The sequence below is a fragment of the Ranitomeya imitator genome, chromosome 2, assembly GCF_032444005.1.
Source record: "Ranitomeya imitator isolate aRanImi1 chromosome 2, aRanImi1.pri, whole genome shotgun sequence".
NCBI classification, from domain to species: domain Eukaryota; kingdom Metazoa; phylum Chordata; class Amphibia; order Anura; family Dendrobatidae; genus Ranitomeya; species Ranitomeya imitator.
In genome coordinates this window covers 652,635,637-652,655,999 of record NC_091283.1, presented here as the reverse complement: position 1 = coordinate 652,655,999, position 20,363 = coordinate 652,635,637, and the positions used below count along the sequence as shown (strand labels likewise).

Sequence of the window (20,363 nt, the reverse complement as noted above, 5' to 3'; positions counted from 1 at the left end):
ATACTACACTGGTCCCAGCAGCAGAGCCTGCAGCCCCCCATACTACACTGGTCCCAGCAGCAGAGCCTGCAGCCCCCCATACTACACTGGTGCCAGCAGCAGAGCCTGCAGCCCCCCATACTACACTGGTCCCATCAGCAGAGCCTGCAGCCCCCCATACTACACTGGTCCCAGCAGCAGAGCCTGCAGCCCCCCATACTACACTGGTCCCATCAGCAGAGCCTGCAGCCCCCCATACTACACTGGTCCCAGCAGCAGAGCCTGCAGCCCCCCATACTACACTGGTCCCAGCAGCAGAGCCTGCAGCCCCCCATACTACACTGGTCCCAGCAGCAGAGCCTGCAGCCCCCCATACTACACTGGTCCCAGCAGCAGAGCCTGCAGCCCCCCATACTACACTGGTCCCAGCAGCAGAGCCTGCAGCCCCCCATACTACACTGGTCCCAGCAGCAGAGCCTGCAGCCCCCCATACTACACTGGTCCCAGCAGCAGAGCCTGCAGCCCCCCATACTACACTGGTCCCAGCAGCAGAGCCTGCAGCCCCCCATACTACACTGGTCCCAGCAGCAGAGCCTGCAGCCCCCCATACTACACTGGTCCCAGCAGCAGAGCCTGCAGCCCCCCATACTACACTGGTCCCAGCAGCAGAGCCTGCAGCCCCCCATACTACACTGGTCCCAGCAGCAGAGCCTGCAGCCCCCCATACTACACTGGTCCCAGCAGCAGAGCCTGCAGCCCCCCATACTACACTGGTCCCAGCAGCAGAGCCTGCAGCCCCCCATACTACACTGGTCCCAGCAGCAGAGCCTGCAGCCCCCCATACTACACTGGTCCCAGCAGCAGAGCCTGCAGCCCCCCATACTACACTGGTCCCAGCAGCAGAGCCTGCAGCCCCCCATACTACACTGGTCCCAGCAGCATTACAATAAACAAAGACTAGAGAGCTGCTCCTACCTGTAACAGTGATGTCTGCTTCCTCAGCATGTGACAGGTCACACTACATTGCTCGCAGCCGGTCTCTGCTGTGTGTCCTCTCTGTGCCGGCTGCTGTCACCTCTGACCCGGATGTTATTCCTAGTGTGATCGTTCTGTCAGGCTGCTTTCTGACTAACCACACCCCCTTACTGCTATTGGTGCTGTAGTTAGCAGGAGGAAATCACATTTGGAAGTAGTGACGTCACTGGCACGGAATAACAAAAGCACAGCGAATGTAGGGGTGCAGTTCCCACTACGGCGGATTACTCCAGCTACTGGCAGCTGGCAATAGTATACACTGTATATATAGTGACTGTGACTCCACCGCTCACAGGAGCAAATCACGAGAAACTACATCTCCCAACACCCTTAGCGGCACACGGGCTTCGCTTGGTGACGTCATCCTTGTGCGCCTGTGTGAGCTGCGGAGGAGAGGTGAGCAGCTGCGGCTTCTCCTTTGTTATGTGTGGTGCATCTGGGGATGTGACGCCGAAGTATCCGGCAGGTGTGTACGATGACATATGCGGGGACTGGGGTTGTGTCACACAGGGGAACTGGGAAGGTGATGGCATCAATGTAACCAGTAATATAGCAATCTGTGAGGAGTGTGGCCATGATTTATGTGGGAGCTAAAGGGAGTGGGCACTTAGGGTATGTGTCCACGTTCAGGATTGCATCAGGATTTGGTCAGGATTTTACATCAGTATTTGTAGCCAAAACCAGGAGTGGAACAAATAGAGGAAAAGTATAATAGAAACATATGCACCACTTCTGTATTTATCACCCACTCCTGGTTTTGGCTACAAATACTGATGCAATCCTGAACGTGGACACAAACCCTTATAGTCTCCAGTGCCATGTCGCTATGTGCCCACTATCTGGAGTAGCAGCGGTTTGGACGCAGCGTATTTTTGTGTTGCGTTCTGATCATGCAGGTAAAGCCACATGACCACTGACCCATGCGCATTTACCGCATCCAATGTATTTTCCGCTGCGGATAATTGACATGCTGCGGCTCGTGTGCCCACACTGCGGGTGAGATTGCGCAGCGTTAAGTAGAAGCACAGTGGGCATGGGATTTCTATAGGTCTCATCCACTGTGCTTCTAATGTAGAACCCTAAGTGAAGGACGGTGGTAGCGTTTCTGTGCATGTAGGGAAAATAAGCTAGCACTCTCACCCTTCCCAGGTCCGGTGCTTCCTCTCTGCTGCTACGCCTGCTTTTGTTAACAAGCTGCAGTGGTGATGTCAGGAATATAAATGACTGCTGCAGACTATCGTTGAGCTCATTTGGTTGTGTTGTCTATATCGCCATTATCCCTGATCGTATAGTGGTTATGTGATAAGACATTAGTCTCTATGGCTGTGAAGACCGTTCAGAGGGAACCAGTCAGGTCTATTAATCTGCGTAAATGACATTAAAAGTCATGATAGCCTGTCTTACTGGAGCAGCGGCTGCAGGGAGAAAATCACCTGTGTTCTACCTGTGGCTGCAGATTCAGGGGCTGTTAGATAGGAGATGGCAGCTGTTACTGATAAGATTCTATGTAGACCGGAGGATGGAGGAGCTACAGAGCGAGCTCCACCCTGCCCCTCCGTCCTCTCGTCTACATAGAATCTCATCAGTAGCAGCCGCCATCTTCTATCTCAGTAATGGGAAAGTCTTCACTGAATACAGATTTGACCTCCGGATTGAGAATGTTGATAATAACTGATCAATTCTGGAGGAGAAAGGAGATCTCTCTCTCTCTGATAAGATATAAAGTTGCTGATTTTCTTTTGTACTGTTGATTTATGAAATACAAATTAAAACCCCTTTCCCACCTGAGGCGTATCCATACATCCCTGTGACCTGGGCCTTATTGACCTGGGATGTATGGATACATCCCAGCGTACACAAGTGTTGTGCACACGATTGCTGCCGGGTGTCTGATTCTGACAGCTGACACCCAGCACTGAACTCGGAGGCTCAGTGCCAGGAGCGGTCCCGCCCCACTTTAGTTCCCGGTACTTTAATTCCTTAAATGCTGCTGCATCCCCATGCTATAGAAGCGATCAGTCTGCAAAAAATAATAGTTCCATAATGGGCCAAGTGAAAAGTTAAATGGAACCTGTCACCAGGTTTGGCCAATACAAGTTACAGCCACCCCCTTTCAGGGCTTATCTACAGAATGCTGTATATAAGCCCGCGATGAGACCTGCAAGGGCAGAAAAATGAATTATTATACTCACCTGCAGGGCGGTCAGGTCTGATGGGTCGCTCTTCTTGGTCCGACACCTCCTATATTCTTACAATCCCCGTCTTCCTGCGTGCTTTATGTGGATGATGCATCCCTGCATCCTCCACACTGGCTCCCTGGCATCGCACTCCTGCACAGGCATACTTTGTCTGCCCTGTTGAGGACAGAGCAATGTACTGCAGTGCGCAGGTGCTGGGAAAGGTCAGAGATGATCAGTGCCTGTGCACTGTAGCCCGGTGTCAGCACCCACGCGTGTCCCCTTCCTGCTTGCTCAGGGCTTCGGTACTTGCAATTCTTATCTCTCCCCTTTACTCAGGCGTCTTCCTCATCTCCTGACTCTGACGTTTCAAGTCAGAGGGCGCGATAATGTCACTATAGCATGCCCTCTTCCTTAACATTCACAGTGCAGAGGGCCGGAAGACGTAGACGCTGACAAGTCCGGGCCTTCCACCAGCGAGGAGCCGTGAGTATTTGACTTTTTTTTTTTTTTTTTGGAGAAATATATGGGGCTCATCCTGTATGGAGCATTATATAGGGCTCATCCTGTATGTAGCATTAAATGGGGCCCATTCTGCGTGGAGCATTATATGGGACCCATCCTGCGTGGAGCATTATATGGGACCCATTCTGCGTGGAGCATTATATGGGGCCCATTCTGCGTGGAGCATTATTTGGGGCCTATTCTGCTTGGAGCATTATTTGGGGTCCATTCTCCACCGAGCATTATATGGGGACCATTCATCATGGATCATTATATGGGGCTCATTATGTATGGAGCAATATATTGGTGTCATTATAATGTATGGAGCATCATATGGGGTCCATTCGCCACCGAGCATTATATGGGGCCCATTCTACATGGAGCATTATATGGGGCTCATTATGTATGGAGCAATATATTGGTGTCATTATGTATGGAGCATCATTTGGGGTCTGTAATACTGTATGGAGCAATATATGAGGCCCATTATACTGTATGGAGCTGTCACGACTCAGCTGTCAGGTGATCCGGGACCAGGGGCTCCTTCCCTGTCCCTAACACTAGGGGGCGCCCTAACTCGCCCTATTCCCCGGGATGCTTCTGAAGGTGAAGATGTCGGGGCTACCACCCTTGCCTTATGTCTTGTATCAGCCCTCCATCTGTTCTTTTCTCCCACCTAGGGAAGAGGGGTGCTACCGTGTACTGTAGTACACTAACCCGACAAGCAAGGCAACACCAACAAGGGCAAATGAAAATACCAGGCATACAAATATTCACTCAGATATAACAGCGGAATCCACCAGGGAGTGGAGGATGGGGATAAATCAAAATAAGAGGAGGGAAGGGAATTATCACTCTTACAAACCCACGCAACTGTCACAGATTACTCTTCCAAGCTCCTCATATAAAGACCTCTCCTCCAAGCCATGCAGCATTAGGCTACGTTCACATTAGCGTTCCACTAATGTGCGTCGCTGTTGCGTCGGCGACGCAGCGGCGACGCAGCGGCGACGCGCCCCTATGTTTAACATGGGGGACGCGTGCGTCTTTTTTGTTGCGTTTTCCGACACGTGCGTCGTTTCCGACGCTAGCGTCGGACGCAAGAAAATGCAACAAGTTGCATTTTTTGTGCGTCCGATTTTCGTCAAAAAACGACGCACGCGTCGCAAAACGCAGCGTTTTTGCGCGCGTTTTTTTGTGCGTTGCGTCGCCGACGCAGCGGCGCGCAACGCTAATGTGAACGTAGCCTAAGCTAGCTCTGACATGGGTTTTAATCGGGACACAGATTATAAAGGGGATGGGAGTGGCTAACTGAACACAACTGAGAGCTCAGATTCCCAGAGCTCCTAACATAGCCAATAAACCCCTGTTCTGACAAAAGAAATTAACACCATTTAAGAAGGTGAAGTGCTTCTTTTCAGTGCAGGAGTAGGAGCAATCAGACGATGCAGTCTTCTGGCTCATCTCTGTTGTGGTAACCAACAGGAGCAATATATATGGCTCATTATACTGTATGGAGCAATATATATGGCTCATTATACTGTATGGAGCAATATATGGGGCTCATTAGTCTGTCTGGAGCACTATGTGGCGCTTATAATGCTGTATGGAGCAATATATGTGGCTTATTATACTGTATGGAGCAATATATGGGGCTCATTATTCTGTATGAAACAATATATGGGGCTCATTGTACTGTATGGAGCACTATGTGGGGCTCATAATACTGTGTTGAGCAATATATGTGGCTTAATATACTGTATAGAGCAATATATGGAGCTCGTTATACTGTATGGAGCGCTATGTGGTGCCCATAATACTGTATGGAGGACTATTCTGTCCTGTTTCTAAGCTTTTGTAGAATTTAGGCTATGTGCACAGATTGTGGCTTTCCTGCTGATCCGCAGCGTTTTTACCGTGCAGATTCGCTACAGTACAATGTAAATGAATGAAGAAAAAAATGCTGTGCTAATGGTGCGGAAAATTCCACGTGGAAACGCTGCAGATTAAAAGTAGCATGTCTCTTCTTTTGTGCGGATCTGCAGCGTTTTTGTACCCATTCCATTATAGAAATCTGCAGGGGTAAAAACGCATGAAATCTGCATAAAAAACGCATCAAATCCGCACCTGCGTTTTCTGCCAAGAGATGCAGAATCCGCACAAAAAATTCCAGAGGCAAATCTGCAACGTGTGCACATAGCCTTACTATAGATATCACTCATGTAATGTAAGAAGTGAAATCTTTGACATTGTACTATACCAAAGCAAGGGAATGTGTGAGACATGAAATGTGAATAGCATAATGGCTCGTGAAATCTATGAAAAAACACATAAGATGCTTAGCACAATATTTGGCCAAAAATGTGAGCCCATCCACCAAATGTCCAGGTAATCTCATGGATCGGATGGGTCCCTCACCTGACTGCCTAGTGTGAACACTTACCTCTGGCTAATAACATGGTAAAGCCTGCATTTATAGGAAGGTCGGAACCAACTGTGTTTGGATGTAATTAAAATCACCGCATGGTGAAGGGCGAGGCGTTCAAGTCAGAAAAAATAGTACATGGTAAATATAGGAAAACTGACCGAACAGCAATCTAGTCTGAACTGGTGTATAACCAAAAAAGTCATATAGCAAATAGATTAATGGCTGCACTCAACTGTACTAAAGCAAGGAAATGTGCGATACATTCTAAGCATCTCATGTGTTTTTTCATAGATTTCACAAGCCATTATGCTATTCACATTTCATGTATCACACATTCCCTTGCTTTAGTACAATTGAGTGCAGCCATTGATCTATTTGCTATGTACCGTATATACTCGAGTATAAGCCGACCCAAGTACAAGCCGACCCCCCCCCCCCTAATTTTGCCACAAAAAACTGAGAAAACTTATTGACTCGAGTATAAGCCTAGGGTGGGAAATGCAGCAGCTACTGGTAAATTTCAAAAATAAAAATAGATGCTCCATACCATAAGAGTTTGTCTGTCTGTCTGTCTGTCCTGGAAATCCCGCGTCTCTGATTGGTCGAGGCTTGGCGGCCTCGACCAATCAGCGACAGGCACGGTATCGACGTAGAAATCCTGCGTCTCTGATTGGCCTCGACCAATCAGCAACGGGCACAGCGACGATGATGTCATAAAGAACGTAGAAATCCCACGTTTCTGATTCAGCGACGGGCACAGTATCGACCTAGATGTCATAATGGTTGCCATGGCGACGATGATGTCATAAAGGTTGCCTCGATCAATCAGCGACGGACACAGTCTAGCGCGAATTCTGGAATAATAATAATAATCTTTATTTTTATATAGCGCTAACATATTCCGCAGCGCTTTACAGTTTGCACACATTATCATCACTGTCCCCGATTGGGCTCACAATCTAGAATTCCTATCAGTATGTCTTTGGCATGTGGGAGGAAACCGGAGTGCCCGGAGGAAACCCACGCAAACACGGAGAGAACATACAAACTCTTTGCAGATGTTATAAATACAGACACTGGCGCTCACCCAAAAAACCTAGCGATTCTCAGCTGCTGGCATCAATCAGGGTAGTGCCCCCCTAAATAGCAATAAAATTCAATACAAACAAATAGATGCCGCGCTAACATACAAAAATCAATCCTATATAGTACATAATAAATAGCTAAAACAAAGAACAAACAGACCCTCCCCGTGAATGCACAACGTAAAATAAAATAAAAAATCCCGCATACTAATGCATTTAAAATTAATAAAACCAATCAGCAACGGGCACAGCGACGATGATGTCATAAAGGACGTAGAAATCCCACTTTTCTGATTCAGCGACGGGCACAGTATCGACGTAGATGTCATAATGGTTGCCATGGCGACGATGATGTCATAAAGGTTGCCTCGACCAATCAGCGACGGGCACAGTCTGCCGCGAATTCTGGAATCATCATTGTCCATATACTACGGGGACATGCATATTATAGAATACCCGATGCGTTAGAATCGGGCCACAATCTATATATATATATATATATATATATATATACAGTGGGGCAAAAAAGTATTTAGTCAGTCAGCAATAGTGCAAGTTCCACCACTTAAAAAGATGAGAGGCGTCTGTAATTTACATCATAGGTAGACCTCAACTATGGAAGACAAACTGAGAAAAAAAAATCCAGAAAATTCAATTGTCTGTTTTTTTAACATTTTATTTGCATATTATGGTGGAAAATAAGTATTTGGTCAGAAACAAAATTTCATCTCAATACTTTGTAATATATCCTTTGTTGGCAATGACAGAGGTCAAACGTTTTCTGTAAGTCTTCACAAGGTTGCCACACACTGTTGTTGGTATGTTGGCCCATTCCTCCATGCAGATCTCCTCTAGAGCAGTGATGTTTTTGGCTTTTCGCTTGGCAACACGGACTTTCAACTCCCTCCAAAGGTTTTCTATAGGGTTGAGATCTGGAGACTGGCTAGGCCACTCCAGGACCTTGAAATGCTTCTTACGAAGCCACTCCTTCGTTGCCCTGGCGGTGTGCTTTGGATCATTATCATGTTGAAAGACCCAGCCACGTTTCATCTTCAATGCCCTTGCTGATGGAAGGAGGTTTGCACTCAAAATCTCACGATACATGGCCCCATTCATTCTTTCATGTACCCGGATCAGTTGTCCTGGCCCCTTTGCAGAGAAACAGCCCCAAAGCATGATGTTTCCACCACCATGCTTTACAGTAGGTATGGTGTTTGATGGATGCAACTCAGTATTCTTTTTCCTCCAAACACGACAAGTTGTGTTTCTACCAAACAGTTCCAGTTTGGTTTCATCAGACCATAGGACATTCTCCCAAAACTCCTCTGGATCATCCAAATGCTCTCTAGCAAACTTCAGACAGGCCTGGACATGTACTGGCTTAAGCAGTGGGACACGTCTGGCACTGCAGGATCTGAGTCCATGGTGGCGTAGTGTTACTTATGGTAGGCCTTGTTACATTGGTCCCAGCTCTCTGCAGTTCATTCACTAGGTCCCCCCGCGTGGTTCTGGGATTTTTGCTCACCGTTCTTGTGATCATTCTGACCCCACGGGGTGGGATTTTGCGTGGAGCCCCAGATCGAGGGAGATTATCAGTGGTCTTGTATGTCTTCCATTTTCTAATTATTGCTCCCACTGTTGATTTCTTCACTCCAAGCTGGTTGGCTATTGCAGATTCAGTCTTCCCAGCCTGGTGCAGGGCTACAATTTTGTTTCTGGTGTCCTTTGACAGCTCTTTGGTCTTCACCATAGTGGAGTTTGGAGTCAGACTGTTTGAGGGTGTGCACAGGTGTCTTTTTATACTGATAACAAGTTTAAACAGGTGCCATTACTACAGGTAATGAGTGGAGGAAAGAGGAGACTCTTAAAGAAGAAGTTACAAGTCTGTGAGAGCCAGAAATCTTGATTGTTTGTTTCTGACCAAATACTTATTTTCCACCATAATATGCAAATAAAATGTTAAAAAAACAGACAATGTGATTTTCTGGATTTTTTTTTTTCTCAGTTTGTCTCCCATAGTTGAGGTCTACCTATGATGTAAATTACAGACGCATCTCATCTTTTTAAGTGGTGGAACTTGCACTATTGCTGACTGACTAAACACTTTTTTGCCCCACTGTGTGTGTGTGATATATATATATATATATATATATATATATATATATATATATATATATATATATATATATATATATATATATATATTATACCAAACAAAAAAGAGAAGGCAGCACTCCAATAGTTTGTAAGGTGAAAAAGCTGTGAAGTTTATTTCAGACCCACATCTCGCGACGTTTCGGCTCACACTGAGCCTTTCTCAAGCAGTGGGTGGTAACAAATTGTGTCCTTATATACATATAACCTTCAATCATTTACATAATAAATAGCCACTGGCTGGCGTCACAACACGTGGATATGGGTGGTTTTGTCATGCGCAGTAAACTTTAGAGAACGCCGAACTTAGCGGCTATATAGTCCTCCATGTGAGTCCATCTGTCCAACGGGGTAAGTGCTATATTTTATTAATATCAGAGGATATGAATCATTATATATATATATATATATATATATATATATATATATATATATATATATATATATATATATATAATCAGAGAATGAAATATAAACAGCCTTAAAAGCAGTAATATCAGTGGATATGTGGAAGCAAGAGAAGTCTACAGCACCTTAGCACATTGCACTTTATACACCACGGTAACACATGGAGCGTTTTTTAAGTATAATGTAAATTTATCACAATAACTGTAAGCGAATGTATGGCTATTTATTATGTAAATGAGTGAAGGTTATATGTATATAAGGACACAATTTGTTACCACCCACTGCTTGAGAAAGGCTCAGTGCGAGCCGAAACGTCGCGAGATGTGGGTCTGAAATAAACTTCACAGCTTTTTCACCTTACAAACTATTGGAGTGCTGCCTTCTCTTTTTTGTTTGGCATATCACTTGGATATATATATATATATATATATATATATATATATATATATATACTCTGCACCTTTGATTATGGCCCCATAGATGCTCCTTATAAAGCTGTGCTACATAATATATATATATATATATATATATATATATATATATATATATATATACTAGATTGTGGCCCGATTCTAACGCATCGGGTATTCTAGAATATGCATGTCCCTGTAGTATATGGACAATGATGATTGGGCAGCACGGTGGCGCAGTGGTTAGCACAGTAGCCTTGCAGCGCTGGGGTCCTGGGTTCTAATCCCACCCAGGACAACATCTGCAAAGAAAATTCAATACAAACAAATAGATGCCGCGGTAACATACAAAAATCAATCCTATATAGTACATAATAAATAGCTAAAACAAAGAACAAACAGACCCTCCCCGTGAATGCACAACGTCAGAGGCTCCTTACCCCAGAAACAAATGCTCCCCTCACCGCTGCAGTACCGCACTAGCCGCACAGTCTGTCTCTCAATATATTAAGTGCCAATCACTTCAGCTTACCTACTTATAAGACTGTCACCGCCACGTGCAAGTCCGCGCTGAGTGTGGGTAGGTGTCCCTCTTCCTGGTATGAATCGCCGAGGGTCCCGGCGTGGTGCGTGCCAAAAAATACTATGCAGCGTACCCCAGGGAAGCTCCGGCCGGTAGCGTTCCCTGGATACCGCCAACAGAAACAGCAATGGCCGCTAAGCTCCTCCTACCTAGTGACGTCACCTGCAGTAAGGAGCGCTGGATCACTCAAAAAGGGGGAGAGGATTAAACCAACATGTTTCCTCAGGGTTACCGCTCCCCTAGATCACCCTATCTTATATACTATCTGGCCATTGTTACGCACCACCTCCTCCTTAACCCCCGATGTCCCAGCTATCATAGAAACACCCACACCACTACTATGCAATCACCAAATATAGCGCAGAGTGTAGCACAGTGTGAATGCATCGCCTTGCCTGTATAGAAATAGGTTGCAGATGGATCCCTCGGTATGCAAACTACCTAAATACATATATTAAAACCATAACTTTATTAATATATAAAATGAAATAAAATAAAAAATCTCCGTGGTGCCTGAGCCTTAAATACATTACAATACAATAAAAACACCACAATAAAACTACCATAAATTAAAATATACTCACACAATATTTAAAAAAACTCAAACTATCACCTCCAAAGAGGAGCCGCTTCCTTAAGCTTTACCAGGGATTCCCAGCCAGTCTCCCATGCTGGTACTTGCCCAGCCTCAAGCTGCGTAGCATTTGCGATCTGACAAGGGCAGGCACATTCAGCTTAGAGTGGCCATTGACGTGTTGATAATATTAGCCATTATATGAGGCTACCGATAATCTATTAGTGCCTCTCGTCATTGACACTATTAATTTTAAATGCGTTAGTATGCGGGATTTTTTATTTTAGTTCATTTTATATATTAATAAAGTTATGGTTTTAATATATGTATTTAGGTAGTTTGCATACCGAGGGATCCATCTGCAACCTATTTCTATACAGGCAAGGCGATGCATTCACACTGTGCTACACTCTGCGCTATATTTGGTGATTGCATAGTAGTGGTGTGGGTGTTTCTATGATAGCTGGGACATCGGGGGTTAAGGAGGAGGCGGTGCGTAACAATGGCCAGATAGTATATAAGATAGGGTGATCTAGGGGAGCGGTAACCCTGAGGAAACATGTTGGTTTAATCCTCTCCCCCTTTTTTGAGTGATCCAGCGCTCCTTACTGCAGGTGACGTCACTAGGTAGGAGGAGCTTAGCGGCCATTGCTGTTTCTGTTGGCGGTATCCAGGGAACGCTACCGGCCGGAGCTTCCCTGGGGTACGCTGCATAGTATTTTTTGGCACGCACCACGCCGGGACCCTCGGCGATTCATACCAGGCAGAGGGACACCTACCCACACTCAGCGCGGACTTGCACGTGGCGGTGACAGTCTTATAAGTAGGTAAGCTGAAGTGATTGGCACTTAATATATTGAGAGACAGACTGTGCGGCTAGTGCGGTACTGCAGCGGTGAGGGGAGCATTTGTTTCTGGGGTAAGGAGCCTCTGACGTTGTGCATTCACGGGGAGGGTCTGTTTGTTCTTTGTTTTAGCTATTTATTATGTACTATATAGGATTGATTTTTGTATGTTAGCGCGGCATCTATTTGTTTGTATTGAAATTTTATTGCTATTTAGGGGGGCACTACCCTGATTGATGCCAGCAGCTGAGAATCGCTAGGTTTTTTGGGTGAGCGCCAGTGTCTGTATTTATAACATCTGCAAAGAGTTTGTATGTTCTCTCCGTGTTTGCGTGGGTTTCCTCCGGGCACTCCGGTTTCCTCCCACATGCCAAAGACATACTGATAGGAATTCTAGATTGTGAGCCCAATCGGGGACAGTGATGATAATGTGTGCAAACTGTAAAGCGCTGCGGAATATGTTAGCGCTATATAAAAATAAAGATTATTATTATTATTCCAGAATTCGCGCCAGACTGTGTCCGTCGCTGATTGATCGAGGCAACCTTTATGACATCATCGTCGCCATGGCAACCATTATGACATCTACGTCGATACTGTGCCCGTCGCTGAATCAGAAACGTGGGATTTCTACGTTCTTTATGACATCATCGTCGCTGTGCCCGTTGCTGATTGGTCGAGGCCAATCAGAGACGCAGGATTTCTACGTCGATACCGTGCCTGTCGCTGATTGGTCGAGGCTTGGCGGCCTCGACCAATCAGAGACGCGGGATTTCCAGGACAGACAGACGGAAAAACCCTTAGGCAATTATATATATATATATAGATATGCTCTGCACCTTTGATTATGGCCCCATAGATGCTCCTTATAAAGCTGTGCTATATATATATATATATATATATATATATATATATATATATATATATATCATACAGTGGGGCAAAAAAGTATTTAGTCAGTCAGCAATAGTGCAAGTTCCACCACTTAAAAAGATGAGATGCGTCTGTAATTTACATCATAGGTAGACCTCAACTATGGGAGACAAACTGAGAAAAAAAAATCCGGAAAATCACATTGTCTATTTTTTTAACAATTTATTTGCATATTATGGTGGAAAATAAGTATTTGGTCAGAAACAAACAATCAAGATTTCTTGCTCTCACAGACCTGTAACTTCTTCTTTAAGAGTCTCCTATTTCCTCCACTCATTACCTGTAGTAATGGCACCTGTTTAAACTTGTTATCAGTATAAAAAGACACCTGTGCACACCCTCAAACAGTCTGACTCCAAACTCCACTATGGTGAAGACCAAAGAGCTGTCAAAGGACACCAGAAACAAAATTGTAGCCCTGCACCAGGCTGGGAAGACTGAATCTGCAATAGCCAACCAGCTTGGAGTGAAGAAATCAACAGTGGGAGCAATAATTAGAAAATGGAAGACATACAAGACCACTGATAATCTCCCTCGATCTGGGGCTCCACGCAAAATCCCACCCCGTGGGGTCAGAATGATCACAAGAACGGTGAGCAAAAATCCCAGAACCACGCGGGGGGACCTAGTGAATGAACTGCAGAGAGCTGGGACCAATGTAACAAGGCCTACCATAAGTAACACACTACGCCACCATGGATTCAGATCCTGCAGTGCCAGACGTGTCCCACTGCTTAAGCCAGTACATGTCCGGGCCCGTCTGAAGTTTGCTAGAGAGCATTTGGATGATCCAGAGGAGTTTTGGGAGAATGTCCTATGGTCTGATGAAACCAAACTGGAACTGTTTGGTAGAAACACAACTTGTCGTGTTTGGAGGAAAAAGAATACTGAGTTGCATCCATCAAACCCCATACCTACTGTAAAGCATGGTGGTGGAAACATCATGCTTTGGGGCTGTTTCTCTGCAAAGGGGCCAGGACGACTGATCTGGGTACATGAAAGAATGAATGGGGCCATGTATCGTGAGATTTTGAGTGCAAACCTCCTTCCATCAGCAAGGGCATTGAAGATGAAACGTGGCTGGGTCTTTCAACATGACAATGATCCAAAGCACACCGCCAGGGCAACGAAGGAGTGGCTTCGTAAGAAGCGTTTCAAGGTCCTGGAGTGGCCTAGCCAGTCTCCAGATCTCAACCCTATAGAAAACCTTTGGAGGGAGTTGAAAGTCCGTGTTGCCAAGCAAAAAGCCAAAAACATCACTGCTCTAGAGGAGATCTGCATGGAGGAATGGGCCAACATACCAACAACAGTGTGTGGCAACCTTGTGAAGACTTACAGAAAACGTTTGACCTCTGTCATTGCCAACAAAGGATATATTACAAAGTATTGAGATGAAATTTTGTTTCTGACCAAATACTTATTTTCCACCATAATATGCAAATAAATTGTGAAAAAAACAGACAATGTGATTTTCTGGATTTTTTTTTTCTCAGTTTGTCTCCCATAGTTGGGTCTACCTATGATGTAAATTACAGACGCCTCTCATCTTTTTAAGTGGTGGAACTTGCACTACTGCTGACTGACTAAATACTTTTTTGCCCCACTGTATATATATATATTGCTCTGCACTGTTCATTATGGCCTCATAGATGCTCCTTATAAAGCTGTGCCATATATATATATATTATTATTATTATTATTTATTATTATAGCGCCATTTATTCCATGGCGCTTTACATGTGAGGAGGGGTATACATAATAAAACAAGTACAATAATCTTGAAAAATACAAGTCACAACTGGTACAGGAGGAGAGAGGACCCTGCCCGCGAGGGCTCACAATCTACAAGGGATGGGTGAGGATACAGTAGGTGAGGGTAGAGCTGGCCGTGCAGCGGTTTGGTCAATCGGTGGTATATATAAATATATATATATATATATATATATATATATATATATATATATATATATATATATATATATATATATATATTGCTCTGCACTGTTCATTGTGGCCCCATAGATGCTCCTTATAAAGCTGTGCCCCATATATATTGCTCTGCACCGTTGATTATGGCCCCATAGATGCTCCTTATCAAGCTGTGCCATATAGAATGCTGCTGGTGCTGCAATAAAAAAAAAAAAAATCACATAATCACCTCTCTTGCTGAGGACGCCGGCGCTTTCAATATTTACCTGCCCCTCGTGCGGCTCCGTCTCCAGCACTGACGCTCAGCAGAGGGCGCGCACTGACTATGTCACAGTGCCCTCTAACCTGAGCGTCACTGCTAGAGGACGTTGGAGACGGAGCCGCACCGGAACGAGGAGCAGGTAAATATAGCGCAGCACTGCGCTCCCCTTACCTGCTCCGGCGCGGTCCCTGCTTCCCCGGCGCTGCAGCTTCTTCCTGTAATTGAGCGGTCACAGTTACCGATCATTTACAGCAATGAATATGCGGCTCCTCCCCTATGGGAGGTGGAGCCGCCTATTCATTTCTGTAATGAGCGGTACCATGTGACCACTCAGTACAGGAAGAATCTGCAGCGCCGGGGAAGCCAGGGACTGCAGGGACCGCGCCGCAGCATGTAAGTATGATTACACAGCCCCCGCTCTCCCTCACCTGCCGACCCCCGGGTATATGACTCGAGTATAAGCCGAGAGGGGGACTTTCAGCCCAAAAAAATGGGCTGAAAATCTCGGCTTATACTCGAGTATATACGGTAAGTAGTTTTTTGGTTATGCACCAGTTCAGACTAGTTCGCTGTTCAGTCAGTTTACCATTACTTGCATTGTACTGTACCTATATTTCTCTGCTGTATCTGTGCATCATGGATCGTGGTATGTGTTACAGGGGCCCACTGAGACTGTAATAAACTCTCCTTCGTTCATGACTTCTTCCTTTCTAATTCTCTTAATCTCCTGGCTCTTACTGAAACCTGGATCCAGCAGTCAGACACCACCGCTGCTGCTGCTCTTTCATATGGTGGACTACACTTTTCTCATACCCCAAGATCAGACAACAGAGCAGGTGGAGGCGTTGGTCTGCTCCTTTCACCCAAATGTACTTTCCAAGTTATCCCCCAAGTACCCTCACTTGTCTTCCTTTCTTTTGAGGTCCATGTGGTCAGACTCTACGTCCCCTTCTCCATGCGAGTGGCGGTGGTGTATCGTCCTCCTGGCCCCTCTCATCAGTTCCTGGATCACTTTGCCACCTGGCTTCCACACTTTCTCTCCTGTGACACCCCCACCCTTATCATGGGTGATTTCAACATCCCCTTTGCCTCTCCCCTCTCCCCATCTGCTTCTCACCTTTTATCTCTATCCTCCTCTTTTGGCCTCTCGCAGCATACTAACTCTCCAACACATGAAGATGGAAACTCCCTTGACTTGGTCTTCTCCCGGCTTTGCTCAGTGGATGATTTCACAAACTCCCCTCTCCCACTCTGACCACAACCTTCTTTCATTCTCTATCAAGAACTGCCATCCCGCTCAGGTCACCCCCACTTTCCACACTTATAGAAACATACAGGCCAATAACACCCAGAAACTTATGAAGAACTTGCAGTCCTCATTGGCCCCAATCTTCTCCCTCTCATGTCCTGATTCTGCTCTGAAGCATTACAATGAAACCCTGCAAAGTGCTCTGGATGAAGCTGCTCCTCCTATACATAAAACAACTCGGCACAGACGGCAACAACCGTGGCACACGCTGCAAACACGTTTCCTGCAGCGGTGCTCCAGGTGTGCAGAACGTCTGTGGAGAAAATCTAATCTACCCGAAGATTTCATCCATTATAAGTTCATGCTAAAGACATACAATTCTGCCCTTCACCTCTCCAAACAAACCTACTTCAACACCCTCATCCCCTCCCTGTCCAATAACCCTAAACGTCTCTTTGACACGTTCCAGTCCCTACTCAACCCAAGAGAGCAGGCCCCAACCACGGATCTCCGTGCTGACGATCTGGCCAATTACTTCAAAGAAAAAATTGACCACATTCGACAGGAAATCATCTCCCAATCTCTTCATACCATGCATTGTCCTCCCTCCCCCACTGCATCTAGTTCACTCTCTGACTTTGAAGCAGTTACAGAAGAAGAAGTAAGCAGGCTCCTTGCATCTTCTCGCCCGACCACTTGCACCAGTGACCCCATTTCGTCACATCTCCTCCAGTCCCTTTCCCCGGCTGTCACCTCTCACCTAACAAAAATATTCAACCTTTCTCCAGTCACCTTCCACGACAGCGGTACTGGAGGATGTCTCCCCGCCCTAATGGGGGACAGGAAACACAAAGAGGTTAAATACCCTCCCCTTCCTGCCACCTCCAGTGTTTTTCCTGTCCCCTATGGGGCATGAAGAGGTCCTGCGGTAGTGCTGCCGTGGCCGGCGATCGTAGCACTCAGGTCTTACCTAGCCGGGCAGCCTGGGTCGGGATGTGTCTCCTCCCTGCGGCGCTGCTCCCGTCTCCCCACATGGTGCTGACTCGGGACCCTTTCTCCGCTCCTCCCGCGCTCCTTCGGGAGTAAAGCGGAGCGGTGTGGTGCGGCCGGGGTCCCCGCGCGGCTCCCCGGCATTTCCTCCTCTCCTCATGGCCGGAAACGGTGGACGCGCGAACCGGAAGTACCCGAACTTCCGGTTCACGGCTTGTGCGTTCCAGCGGTGGAACGCACGCGCGTCGGACTACAGTTGATGGCGGCATAGCGGTCTTTCCCCTACGCCTGGGACCGGGAGGAGGAGCACAAGATCGGACGCAGCTTCCACGGTATTTAACCCTGGTAGTCACCTCCAGGTAAGGCCCCCTGTCTGACTGACTGGACTACAGTACTGACTGACCATGGAGGGTGACAGATCTATCTCTGCTTCTGCCGAGCCCTGCATCCTCCCTCCTACCGTGAGTAGTGGGTTAAGGTCCCTCTATCCCTGTATTCCTTAGGGTGCCATATACTTAGTCCCCCTTCTCTCTCTTTTTTTTAGGGAGACAAGGCCTCTGCCCCTAGGAAGGACAGATCTTCCAAGACAAAATCGGAAGATCGAAAATGTGGTGTTTGTGCATCAAAGCTACCTTCTTCTTACAAGAAGAGACTGTGCCAGCCCTGCACTGACGAAATAATTCGCTCAGAACAGCCATCCTTGTTTGAGAGCATTAAATCCCTCATTAAACAGGAAGTTCAGTCCTCGGTATCGGCCCTTTCCCAGTCTCTGTTACCTCCGCCACCTCCTCCTAAAAAAAGGAAGATGGCAACGGTTACTTCTGATTCAGATTCTGGTGAACTTCATTCCTCCGGCTCGGAGGATTTTTGGGAGAATGAGGGCTCCACTTCCACCCCCAAAGAGGAGAGTAAAAAATATTACTTTGCCTCAGAGGACATACAGGAGTTAATTGGTATGGTCAGGGGGACAATGGGTGTCGAGGAGGAGGAGGAGAAGCCATCAGTGCAGGATGAGATGTTCGGTGGGTTAAAACCTAAAAAATTAAAGGGGTTTCCTGTACATGAGAATGTACAGAGTCTCATCCTTCATGAATAGGAATCACCTGAAAAGGGTCTTTCTGTTCCCTCTGAGCTTAAAAATCGTTTTTCTCTCGATGGAGATGTCTCCCTGTGGGATACTCCTAAAGTAGACGTGCAGGTCTCTAGAGTGTCAAAAAAGACGACCCTCCCTTTCGAGGATTCTTCCCAACTCAGAGACCCTATGGACCGCAAGATGGAGAGTTTACTAAGAAGATCGTGGGAGACTTCTACCAATCTCCTTAAAACAAACGTTGCGTCCACCTGCGTGGCTAGATCCCTATTTCGTTGGCTCCGCACGCTGGAAGACCACCTTACCCAGGGAACATCTAGAGAAGTAATCTTAGATTCTCTCCCGCTTCTCCAAAAAAGCTACGGGCTTCCTTGCCGATGCATCGGCAGAGTCCGTAAGAGTGGCTGCCAAGTCGGCAGTTCTCTCTAACTCAGCCAGAAGAGCTCTATGGCTCAAGTCTTGGAGTGGGGATATAACTTCCAAAACAAAACTCTGTGCCATTCCCTTTCAGGGCCGCTATCTGTTCGGGCAGGCCCTAGATGATATTCTGGATAAAGCAACGGACAAGAAGAAAGCGCTTCCGGAACAGAGAGATCCGAAGAAACGTTTTTTTCGTCCCTCAAAAGAGCAACCCTTCCAACGGGAATTCAAAGGGAAAGGCAAAACAGGACGCTGGAGCTATCCTAAAGTAGGGAAGGGTAGGAAAATCCTGGTTCCCCAGTCCCAGCAGACCCTGGACAAACACTGACTACGCCCAGGGCGTTGGGGGGCGTCTCTCGAGCTTCATCAACCAGTGGTGGTCCATTTCGTCGAACCAGTGGGTACTCGACACTATCCAGAATGGACTAAAATTAGAGTTCGAGAGCCCTCCCCCTCATCACATAAGGATAACCTCATTGCAGAGTGTCAGCCCTCAGGGCGCATTCCTTTCCGGCCTCCAGAACTTACTCCAGGAAGGAGTAATTTCCCCAGTACCTCAGCAAGAAATTGGCAGAGGACACTATTCCCACCTGTTTCTGATCAAGAAACCTTCGGGGAAGCACCGAATAATAATCAACTTGAAACCCCTGAATCAAGTAATAACCTACAGGAGGTTCAAGATGGAGTCGGTCAAAACAGCGATCCCTCTGATAGGACAGGAGTGGGCGATGGCTACAGTGGATCTGAGGGACGCTTATTACCACGTCCCAATCCATCCAGAATTCCGGAAGTACCTAAGATTCGCAATATCTCAGGATCGGGAGATAGTACACTACCAGTTCAACTCCCTTCCCTTCGGAATCGCCTCAGCTCCCAGAGTCTTTACAAAGATCATGACAGAAGCCATTATATTCATCCGTCTTCAGGGGATCTGCATAGTACCCTATCTAGACGATCTACTCATTGTCGCTCCCTCAGTCTCCCGCCTCAGAGCCGACTTAACAAGATCTCTAGAAATCCTAAAGTCGTTGGGTTGGATCCCAAATCTAGAGAAATCGGACCTTCGTCCCTCCAGGAGGAAGAAGTTCCTAGGAGTCCTTCTGGACTCAGAGGCGAGGAGTTCCTTTCTGCCCAGAGAACGTCAACTCGATCTGGTACAGAAGATAACAGCATTCAGAACCCTGAAGGCTCCTACTCTACGACATTCCATGTCTATACTGGGATCTCTAACATCTTGTATCCAGATGGTACCTTGGGCTCAAGCCCACACGAGAGTCCTCCAAACCCATATCCTATCATCCTGGGACA

At 46.5% G+C, this 20,363-nt stretch overlaps 2 protein-coding genes across 5 annotated transcripts in view; one reads left to right on the top strand and one right to left on the bottom strand.

Annotated features, from left to right (window-relative positions):
* The window catches only part of LOC138667095 (oocyte zinc finger protein XlCOF8.4-like), a 47,518-nt gene extending 46,452 nt beyond the window's left edge, over window positions 1-1,066 (bottom strand). The window contains exon 1 of the mRNA XM_069755399.1: window positions 955-1,066. The gene's annotated coding sequence lies outside the window, so the exon portion shown is untranslated. The remainder of the gene's footprint in view (window positions 1-954) is intronic.
* Window positions 1,067-1,227: 161 nt separating this feature from the next.
* The window catches only part of LOC138667064 (zinc finger protein 3-like), a 98,182-nt gene continuing 79,046 nt past the window's right edge, over window positions 1,228-20,363 (top strand). For 2 of the 4 annotated variants that reach the window (XM_069755320.1, XM_069755318.1), the window contains exon 1: window positions 1,228-1,410. Coding sequence is in view for 2 of the 4 variants with exons in the window: in XM_069755317.1 (XP_069611418.1) it covers window positions 1,438-1,480 (43 nt within the window). In the remaining 2 variants the exon portion in view is untranslated. Of the gene's footprint in view, window positions 1,481-20,363 lie in introns of all 4 variants that reach the window. The other 2 variants (XM_069755317.1, XM_069755319.1) reach the window with 2 other exon arrangements.